The following is an 11281-nucleotide window of genomic DNA, read 5'->3' on the forward strand; positions in this document are numbered from 1 at the left end:
AGTATTGGAGATTCAGCTCCTTCAGATTTAACACTATGTTTTACTAAGTAACATTATATAGTAATGAATTGTGCACATTTCTGCTAGAATCTACATATATCTTTATTCACTTGTATTTCAACAGCGAAGGTTCTGTTGATGTTTGCTGAGAGTTCTAACACACTGGGAGGTCAGCGGGCTGAAGGGCTCAGTAGGGTAAAACTTTTTTTTTCTTTGTCCAGTAGGTGGCGACAATATACACCTTTCTTTTCTTTTTTTTTTTTATTCTACCTGAGCTGCCTGTTTATGAATCTGCACTTTAGACCCTCCATGACCTCTGTCAGAGGAGTCACCCTGTGCCCTAGCTATTGCTTCTGTGCTTCAGGGATTTTGGTACCTTGCTGTTGTCAGTGTTGCTGGTGTGCTGCTTGGAATGCTGGGTGGGTAGTTCTCTAATGCATTTGTGATGCTTTTCTTGCAACTTCTCTGAGATCTCCTGCATCACAGACTCTGCTGCCATATGGGCAGGGTGGTGGTAGGCGGTGGTGCTGGGGTGGTAGGGGTGCTGTGGCATGTCCAGTGTGGTAAGCTTTGCCAGCTCTAACACTGCAGATATGGAGGTGGGAGCGGGGGACATGGGGTCACGGACACCTGGGTAGCTGGGGGGACAGGGTTCCATGCCCCACTGCCACCTCTGCTCCTCCCTATGCTGCGGACACCCGATGCTGGTATACCAAAGTTGGTGCCACCTCTCCTGCTGCTTCTACCTTCCTTGTGGTTGAATTTGTAAAACACAAAAAGGAAACACAGCCAGTAAGCTCTGGGGCTGAATCCATAAGACACCTAAAAGAAGACAAAGCCAGTAAGCTTTTTGACATTGGTTTTAGTAATATCTTTCCTAGATATATATCTCCTCAGGCAAGGGAAACAAACCCAAGGATAAATAATGTTACTGTATCATACTAAAAAATATTTGCATAGAAAAGAAAATCAACAAAGTGAAAAGACAAACTACCAAATGGAAGAAGATATTTACAAGGGATATATCTGATAAGCAGTTGATGTTAAAATATACAAATAACTCACATAACAATAGCAACAAAAGAACTAGATTTTAAAATGAGCAGAGGACCTTAATAGATTTTTTTTTTTTCAAGAATACTGGAGTGGGTAGCCTATCCCTTCTCCGTGGGATCTTCTTGACCCAGGGATTGAACCTGGGTCTCCTGCATTGCAGGAAGATTCTTCACCAGCTGAGCTACCAGTGTGCCCTCAGAAAGACATACAGATGGCCAACTGACATAGTAAGAAATGTTTAATGTCACTCTGTTAAGTCCCCTACTTGTGAACAACTTCTGTTCCGAGAGTGTGTTCCAAGTTCTATTTGTTTGTAAATCCAACAAAGTTAGCCTAGGTACCTAACTTTTACAGATAATGCCAGACATGTGAACCAACTTACATGACTGGATATGTGAACACATGTTCACATTTTAAAAGTTGACAACTTGAAGGTTCATATGTAGGACACTTACTGTAATTATTAAGGAAATGCAAATCAAACCCACAATGAGATATTACCTCACGCCTGTTACAATGGCATCATCAAAAAGGCAAGAAATAAGTGTTGGTGATCATATGGAGAAAAGAGAAACCTTTTTATTGTAACAGTATCTTTTCTCCATCATATGCTACTGTCTTGTTATAAGCTAATTGTCCATATATGTGTGCCTCGTTGGTGTGAACTTAAATTGGTACAGCTACAATGGAAAACAAAATAGAGATTCCCCAAATAATTAGGAACTATCATACGATTCAGCTATTTCACTCCTGAGTATTTATTCCCAAACATGAAAGCACTAATTTTTAAAGATGTGTTCACCCTTAAGTTGATCACAACAGTACTTAAAATAGACAAGATATAGGGGGAAAATATGTGTAAATGTGTGTGCGTATATATACATGCATACACACACTGGAATACTACTCAGAATGAAAAAGATGAAACCTTTCATTTGCAACAACATGGATAAAATTTGAAGGTGTTTTGCTAAGTAAAATAAAACAGATAGAGGAAGACAAATACCCTTTGATTTCACTCATATATGGAACAGGATGAACAAACAAAGCTAGTAAATAAGCACTCCAAAGCAAACAATATCTAACATGTAGGGTGAATTGCTTAAAGGGGATAGACTTCATCATGAAGAATGGAAACTAAAGTTTTGCTTGTGAGTGAAAAAAAAAAAAAAGATGTTTATATATATGAAGCTTATATGATATTATCTCAACAAATGATATATCAATAAAAATAAATTAAAAAAGAAACATATATATTGGTGTTTTCTAAAATCATTCATCCATTGAAAATGGGAGAAAAATAAAACATTACTGAATTGAAATTGCACCTGTGTTGGACAGTTTGTTGAGATGGCCCTAAGTGAAGCTTTTTCTGTACCCATGTCTCTTGAAATGTGACACTGAAACACCTTTCATTAGGAGGAGGTGTCTCTTTCTCCACCTTTGTATCTGGGCTAGACTTAGGATTTTTATTTGCTTGAGTCCATAGAATTTGGTGAAAATAACGGTGTGCCTTGAGAAGACTTAGTGCATTTCTGCTGAATTCTCAAATAACTCTGCCTCAAAACATTAATAAATCCAGTTGGGCTACCCCAAGTTCAAGAGGAGCTACAGAACAGAGCTTCACAGTCCCAGCCAAGAACACGATAAATCAGCCTATAGCTAGCTGGGGGCTTCCCTCATAGCTCAATCGGTAAAGAATCTTCCTGCAATGCCGGAGACCTGGGTAGGGAAGATCCTCTTAAAAAGGAAATGGCAACCCACTCGAATAGTCTCATTTGGAGAATCCCATGGACTGAGGAGCCTGGCAGGCTACAGTGCATGGATCACAAGAGTCAGACATGACTTAGGGACTAAACCAACACCATAGCTTGCTGATTCCCCAGTGTATTAGAATACTCAACCAAGATCAACAGAGCTTTCTCGGCTGACTTTCAGGTAAATAAATACACAGGAGGATCCCAGCAGAGATCAGCACAATTCCAAACCATCCATTTTAATAAACCAATGTCACATCACTCACTTTTAAAATAGATTGTTATGCAGCAACGGCATACTGATACAACAGTCAAAAGAAACAGAAAGGAAGTCAATTATAATAATTTCCCAGGGCCTCCCAGTTGGCTCAGTGGTAAATAATCTGCCTGGAACTGCAGGAGGCACAGAAGATACAGATTCAATCCCTAGGTCAGGAAGATCCCCTGGAGGAGGAAATGGCAATCCTCTCCAGTATTCTTTCCTGGAGAGTCACATGGACAGAGGAGCATGGCAGGTTACAGTCCAAAGGGTCACAAGGAGTTGGACATAACTTAGCAACTGAGCTTCTTGCCATTTCTTAAATTTGAGAGAGTGGAAAATCATAAAAGAGAAAAACTAATGGATATGATAGAAATCACTAAGCCTAATCATGTGAGTTACATAAATTGCAATGAAGGAGGCAAAGTCAAAATATGAGAATTCCAAGAAATAGAGGAGCAAATTCTCTTTCCTTAATCTGATCAAAGATTCTGATCAGAGATTTATAATTTCTGACTCTGATGCTTTGAAAATTTAAATTATGTTCCCTTCTTTAGTCCACAACCGTTGGTCTTTTTAGAGCTGCCTTTCTGAAGAATGCTTGCAGAGCCCTCTTTATGTCTTTGTTCCTCAGACTGTAGATGAAGGGGTTCAGCATGGGTGTGACCACAGTGTACATCACTGAGGCGATTGTACTTGAATGTGAGCTGTGGGTAGCAGCAGAGCTAAGGTACACTCCTAGGCATGTGCCATAAAATAAGGAGACAACTGAGAGGTGAGACACACAGGTGGAAAAGGCTTTATATTTACCCTGAACTGATGAGATTCCACATATGGAGGAAGCAATCTTACAGTAAGAGTAAAATATACCTGCGAAGGGACCACCACCCAGTAGCCCAGCTGCAAAATACATGACCATTTCATTAAGGCGGTTGTCAGAACTGGCAAGTTGGACCAACTGTTTGAGTTCACAGAAATAGTGAGGGATTAACACATCTCTACAAAAGGACAGCCTTGATAACATGAAGGTCTGTATCAAGGAATCCAGGACACTGATGACCCAGCTAACTAGAACCAGAATTACACAGAGCTGGGGGTTCATGATGACTGTGTAGTACAAGGGATGGCAGATGGCCACAAACCGATCATAGGCCATCACAGTCAGGAGGAAGTCATCCAACCCTGCAAACAGTATGAAAAAATGCATCTGGATGATGCAGCCTTCATAGGTGATGGTTTTGCTCTCTTTCCATATGTTCTGCAGCATCTTTGGGATGGTGGTGGAGGTGAAGCAGACGTCTATGAAGGACAGGTTGGAGAGGAAGAAGTACATGGGAGTGTGGAGGTGGGGGTCTGAGATGACGATCAGGATGATGAGCAGGTTTCCAAAGACAGTGACCAGGTACATGGAGAGAAAAAGACCAAATATGAGGGGCTGCAGTGCTGGTTCCTCTGAAAATCCCAGAAGAAAAAATTCTGAAACCTTTGTTATGTTGCTTGGTGCCATTTGTTGATGTTGACTGTAAAGAAACATGACAATATGATTCATTTTCACAGAAAGGCCCATTATAGCATTGAAAAAATACTATCTGTATTTTTCTTTATTATATTTAATTACATTTCTTAATTAATTTCAATATTTTGCAAGAACTTGATCCTCTTTAGGAAATTCCCTGTCATTTCTAACTTGCAAATGTGTTCCAGTTTCAGCATTTTCCCCAAGATGTCATGTAATCCACATATTTAATGAGGAATTTTTTCATTCCTTTGGACATTATATATTGAGTGGAACAATATGTCAGGTGCTGTCTGAGCACCTAGGCACATAGTAAATGTGCATAGGGTGCTGAAATACGAAAACTTTAAAAATCTGTACATGAAGAAAAAATATTATGATATATATGGGGGGGTTGGTCATTTCTGACTCTTTGTAACCTCATGTACTGTAGTCTGACAGGCTCCTCTATCCATCTATCCATGGGATTTCTCAGGCCAGAAGAGTGGAGTGGGTTGCCATTTTCTCCTCTAGGATATATATGCCTTGGGAGATGGTGAAATGATCTATGTAGAAATTTGAAAGCACATATAAGGGAAAGACTTATGAAGGTCTTCTATTATTTAAGGCAAAGACATGCAAAACATAGTTATCACTTAACAGAGACCTCAAGGAAGAGAGAGCTGGAGCCATGAACATATCAGGCACAAGGATAACTTTGTGCCTGGCAGAGAGAATAGCCAGTGCAAAGGCCCTGGGGAATGCACCTGTCTAAGATGTTCTAGTTTTTAAAAAAGACACTAATTTGGGAGGGGGATAATGAAGGGAGGGGGTAAGAGCAAGAGGGAGAGTCAGGGGAGATGGTACCAGAGTAGGCTGAGGAATAAGGTGGGCTCCCTGCTGCTGTTGAGACTTCAACCCCCCACTATGTTCTCCTAGCACTTTATGAAATTGCTGCACAGATGTCCTGTATGTTTAAATGCATACCTTCTGTTGATCAAGTTCTGGCCTCTGTGTATGAGAGTCACCTTGGGATATGTGAGCTCGGTACCACTGCTCTGAAGACTTCCCATTCTCCACAAGGCAAGAAAACAAAGGCCTGCAGTAAGACCCTGGCTTCCTAGGCTGTGGTACTTCCATGCTGTTTTCACCCTCAACTACCCTGATGAAGTTAAGGTTGATGTTGCTCAAGGTGATTAGATCACATTATGTAGAAGTGGCATCCAGAAATTCCATTTTGGACATTCCCCAGGTGGCTTCCCAGGTAGCACAGTGATAAAGAATCTGCCTGCCAATGCAGGAGATGCAAGAGACGTGGGTTCAATACCTGGGTTGGGAAGATCCTCTAGAGTAGAAAATGGCAACCCACTTCAGTTTTCTTGCCTGGGAAATCCAATGAACCAGACAAGGCTGAGCACAGCAGCAGATTTCCCAGGTACCAATGAACTTGGTGTTCAGTTTTGGTAGTCATTGTATTCTTGTAGTAAAGGCACATAAAGATACGTTCAGTGAACATATATGTCTCTATATTATTTACCTAGATATCTGTATCTTTTCTCACAATTTCAAAACCTGGATTTTTATATGTATATATATATAATCCATATATATGTGTATATAGATTCCCAGATGGCTCAGTGGTAAAGAATCTACCTGCCAATGGAAGAGTCACTGGAGACATAGTTTCAATCCTTGTGTCGGGAAGATCCCCTGGAGGAGGGCAAGGCCACCCACTTTAGTATTCTTGCCTGAAAAACCCCATGGACAGAGGCACCTGGTGGGTTACAGTCCATGCGGTTGCAAGGAATTGGATATGACTGAGCATGAGTGAGCAGGAATATATATATACATAGAGAGAGAGAGAGTGAAATTGTCCATAAGCTCAAAAGATCCCTGAGACTTTGGTGAGGAAAATCCTGTTTGGTTCTGGTGACATTTCATGTGTTGTTATATTTTATCCATGGCCACGGAAAATAATGAAAAAGCAAAAATAAATTCATTCAAAAGAAAAGATCACTATATCTTTATGGTGTGAGACAATTAGAGATTTTACAGCCCATGAGATAAAATGCCAAAAGCAATAAAACAATACTTTACCCAAGGATGTTTATAAAGTAAAATGAAAGTAACTGAATACTGAGCATTTTACATATCCACTAGCAAAATTGTTTTTCCTGGGCCCGTTTCTTATTTACTTGACTAACCAGATTCACACTGCAGACCTGGCAAGTCTCTATCTCCATTTTCATATGTGGTATCTGTGCTTTGCTTTTCTCATGTTTCTATTGCTTTTTTGATTAGTTCTTAAGACATCCTTTGTCCTAAGTCTGATCTTTGTCCCAGCATCAACAAAGTCCACAGTCCACACATACAAACCTACACTCTGTGATGGTTCCAATCTTGTCACTGAGTCACTTTCTACATATTAGTTATCTGAGGACATTGCATTATGCATACATGTCTTTCATTGTATTCTGTCTTCTCGGTCATGATTCTAGATCCCCCAGGCAGAGACTTCACCTGTCTTGTTAACCAAGTATATGAATATAGGTGATGGCTCAGACAGTAAAAAATCTGCCTGCAGTGCAGGAGACCCAGGTTCAATCCCTGGGTTGGGAAGATCCCCTAGAGGATAAAACGGCAGCCTACTCTAGTCTCTTCCTTGGAGAATTCCATGGACAGAGAAGGTTGGTGGGCTACAGTCCATAGGGTCACAAAAATTCAGACACAACTGAAAAAGTCAGACTAACACTTTCACAAAAATAAATTGGGAAAAATAAAAAGTAAAGAAATAATGAAACCAAGTTAAATAGTATAATTAGAACACAAGTCTGCTGCTGCTGCTAAGTCGCTTCAGTCGTGTCCAACTCTGTGTGACCCCATAGACAGCAGCCCACCAGGATCCTCTGGCCCTGGGATTCTCCAGGCAAGAACACTGGAGTGGATTGCCATTTCCTTCTAAAATGGATATATGCATGCTGTCGCTTCAGTTGTGTCTGACTCTGTGCCACCCCATAGATGGCAGCCCACCAGGCTTCTCCATCCACATGACTCTGTAGGCAAGAATAGTGGAGTGGGTTGCCATTTCCTTCTCCACAAAACAAGTCTACTAGATGAAATTAAATGAAGTGTTGAAAACTGAACAAGAAATAATTTATGATATCAATAAGAATTAATTAAACTGAAAATGACCTATAGGTAAAATAATATACTATGTAATGTTTATAGAATGTTTTGTCAAGTAGCAAATACTCATTTATTGTTGAATGAATCAGGACTTATTGCCGGGAGCCAGCGAGGGAAATCCTACCTGTGGCAAAGGTCAACTGGGGAAGAGGCCTGATGGGCAAAGGCTAATCAGGGCTCGAGGAACCCCCTGGACTTACCTGAGCATCTACCCCAAAGAAAACAGGAGTCTGACTGCTTTACTATCTTACGCCTCTTACCAAGTCCTCTAATACTTACAGGGGCTTCCCCCCAACCACCTTTCTCTGAAAACATTAATTCAGAGTTGTAGTTTAAAAGTTCTCCTCGGCTTAATAGGAGTGTTCCAATCCAAGCCCCTCTGATAGCTTTCTAACTTGCATGACAAGTTTGTCCGGGCTCTTACAACTATGAGTGTGACTGTTTATAGCCTCCCAGCCATGCAAGGACAGAAAGCCTAATATTCTAAAATACAGGAATCTGTTGTAGAAGTTAAAATCATTAGAATAGTACTAGAAAAGATTTCATTGTTGAATCAATGCTTGCTGCAGTTTCCTCTATTGTATCCTTGGAAATATATTAATCCTTTGATTTAACCACATCAGATCTTAAGTTAATAAATTCCTTTCTTGCAGCTCACTACACCGGTGCCTTATAGGAATGTAACTTTGTTATGTGTCTACCACCTAACTTTAGGAAAGTCACCTTAAAAGAAAAGTCTTTTACTTGCTAACTAACCTATTGTCAGGAGAGAGGGCCATAAAACTGTTAGCAGGCCCCCTGGCCAGAAGATGATGTAAATCACCTAAAACTTTTATCACACAAAAATAAGCCCTGATCCTGATAAGGGTCAAGACTGCTGACCCCACGTGATTTTGGTGTGAATCTATACCTCCCTTTCTCTGTTTCTTATGCGCATAACTTAGGGTATAAAAGCAGCACTGGAAAATAAAGTTTTGGGCCTTGCTCACTGAAGCTTGGTCTCCCCGTGTCGTTCTTTCTCTTTTTCCATCCTTTTCTCTATTCTCCTTTTTCTGGTTGAGATCCTTGGAGCACTGGGCCCTCTGAGTTTACTTATCTGCCTGGGCTTCTAAGACCCACTCAAGGGGGTGCCCTGGTGGGGTGCCTCAAGTGATTCGAGAGGGCGCCTGCGGCCTACGTAAACAGAGCAAGCCCCGTGCTGGGGTTTTATTGGTTTCCAGCGTAAGCCAAGGAATCATCATCCCCTGTCTCTCTCTCTCTTTCTCTCTCTCTCTCTGACGCCGACGCCGTTCACCCCGAGGATACCCTGGGTCATATCGGGGCTGGACCCCGATAACTTATTTCTCATTTTATATCAACATTTAATATACATGAACATTTATTTTAATTTGTTTGAAAGGATAGAATTTTTGGTAAAAGCTGGCATAACTATCTAGCAAAAAATGAAGTTTTGCCCCCCCCAACATCTAATATTAATAAAATGTTAGAACAATTATAGCCCCAGTGTAAGAGTAACCAATACATTTTAGGTTAATACCTTGAAATCTGCATATAAAATCTATGGGTGTGTAAAATTGTCATAAGTAAGGCACGATGCTCAGAAGTGAGACAATAGACATGTACAACTAAATAAAATTTTTTAAAAGGTATGGCCAAAAGTATGCCTCAAAAGTTACACACACACATAAAACTGGAGAAATTTTACTATTTGAAATATCTAAGATGTGAGATCATCTGTGGATGATACCAGTGTCAATTCCTGGTTTTGATATTATGGTATTTAAGATATTGAGAAAAATTGGGTGAAGAGCTCATGGGACATTTCTGAATTTTTCTGTAATGTCTTGAGTATCCACTATTATTTAAAAATAAAAAGCTATATGATCCAGCAATCACACTCCTGGGCATACACACCGAGGAAACCAGAGTTGAAAGAGACATATGTACTCCAATGTTCATTGCAGCACTGTTTATAATAGCCAGGACATGGAAGCAACCTAGATGTCCATCTGCAGACGAATGGATAATAAAGCTTTGGTACATATACACAATGGAGTATTCAGTTCAGTTCAGTTCAGTTCAGTCGCTCAGTCGTGTCCGACTCTCCGCGACCCCATGAATCACAGCACGCCAGGCCTCCCTGTCCATCACCAACTCCCGGAGTTCACTCAAACTCATGTCCACAGAGTTGGTGATGCCATCCAGCCATCTCATTCTCCGTCGTCCCCTTCTCCTCCCGCCCCCAACCTTTCCCAGCATCAGAGTCTTTTCCAGTGAGTCAACTCAGCCATTAAAAAGAATGCATTTGAACCAGTTCTAATGAGGTGGATGAAACTAGAGCCTATTACACAGAGTGAAGTAAGCCAGAAAGAAATGCACCAATACAATATACTAACGCATATATATGGAATTTAGAAAGATGCAAATGATAACCCTGTATATGAGACAGCAAAAGAGACACAGATGTATAAAACAGTTTTTGGGACTCTGTGGGAGAGGGTGAGGGTGGGATGGTTTGGGAGAATGGCATTGAAACATGTATATTATCATATGTGAAACGAATTGCCAGTTCAGGGTCGATGCATGTTACAGGATGCTCGGGGCTGGTATGCGGGGATGACCCAGAGGGAGGAATAAGGGAGGAGGGAGGTGGGAGGGGGGCTCGGGAGGGGGATCTCATGTACACCCGGGGCAGATTCATGTCAATGTACGGCAAAACCAACCAATACAAGATTGTAAAATAATTAGCCTCCAATAAAAATAAAAAAATAAAATAAAAAGCTAATTATAAAAAGTCATTTGAAAAAATAATTTGCAATAATTACTTGAGAGTCTCTTTAGTGTAGGAAAATGGGCATATAATATGAGTATATAACAGTAATAGGCAAATCAAATATATATACTTGGTCACCAGTTTGATTATATATATTATATAATATAAATATGTTTTGTATAATATATTTATATATATTAAATATATAAATTTGCTCTAACTCAGTATATAGTTTAAGAAGACAACAAGGAAGTTCTTACATACCATCATCTTGGGGAAAACTTGAGCAAAGAACTTTCAAACTAGTAGCAAAGGAGTGCTCTCTGACTCTTCTGGCAAAAATGACAGTATTTTAGGGGAAAATATGAAGACATCTCTAACTATTTAAAATACGCTTTAACTCAGGATTCTCCAGCGCTGGCACAATTTACACTCTGATCCAGATTGTTGTGGTGGGATCTGTCCTGTGCATTGTAGGATGCTTTGCAATATTTCTAACCTCTTCTCAGCCCTCCATGTGTGACAGCCACAGTTACAGCTAGAGTTTGAATTTCACTATCTTATATTTCTGTATCACTGATATGCTAGTGAGTTAATTTTAAAGGACATAAAGGACCATCAAAGGGAGAGTAGTACAGGCACACAATAACAAGTTATCCATGTGTGTATGCACGCTCGTTGTGTCCGACTCTTTGCGACCCTATGGACTGTAACCCACCAGGCTCCTCCATCCATGGGATTCTCCAGGCAAGAAC

The 11281-nt window shown here is 40.4% G+C and overlaps 1 protein-coding gene across 1 annotated transcript; it reads right to left on the bottom strand.

Moving 5' to 3' along the window:
• Positions 1 to 3625: 3625 nt before the first annotated feature.
• Positions 3626 to 4579, bottom strand: LOC129558135 (olfactory receptor 7A10-like). Its single transcript, XM_055428994.2, has one exon. The coding sequence runs from the start codon at positions 4577 to 4579 to the stop codon at positions 3626 to 3628; it is 954 nt and encodes a 317-aa protein (XP_055284969.2).
• Positions 4580 to 11281: the final 6702 nt, after the last annotated feature.

The sequence above is a fragment of the Moschus berezovskii genome, chromosome 8, assembly GCF_049115385.1.
Source record: "Moschus berezovskii isolate FMDL1 chromosome 8, NW_MosBer_1.0, whole genome shotgun sequence".
Taxonomy (NCBI): domain Eukaryota; kingdom Metazoa; phylum Chordata; class Mammalia; order Artiodactyla; family Moschidae; genus Moschus; species Moschus berezovskii.

Bases quoted from the DNA above. Each gene is read 5' to 3' on its own strand.
- LOC129558135 (XM_055428994.2), bottom strand. From the start codon at position 4,579: ATGGCACCAAGCAACATAACAAAGGTTTCAGAATTTTTTCTTCTGGGA.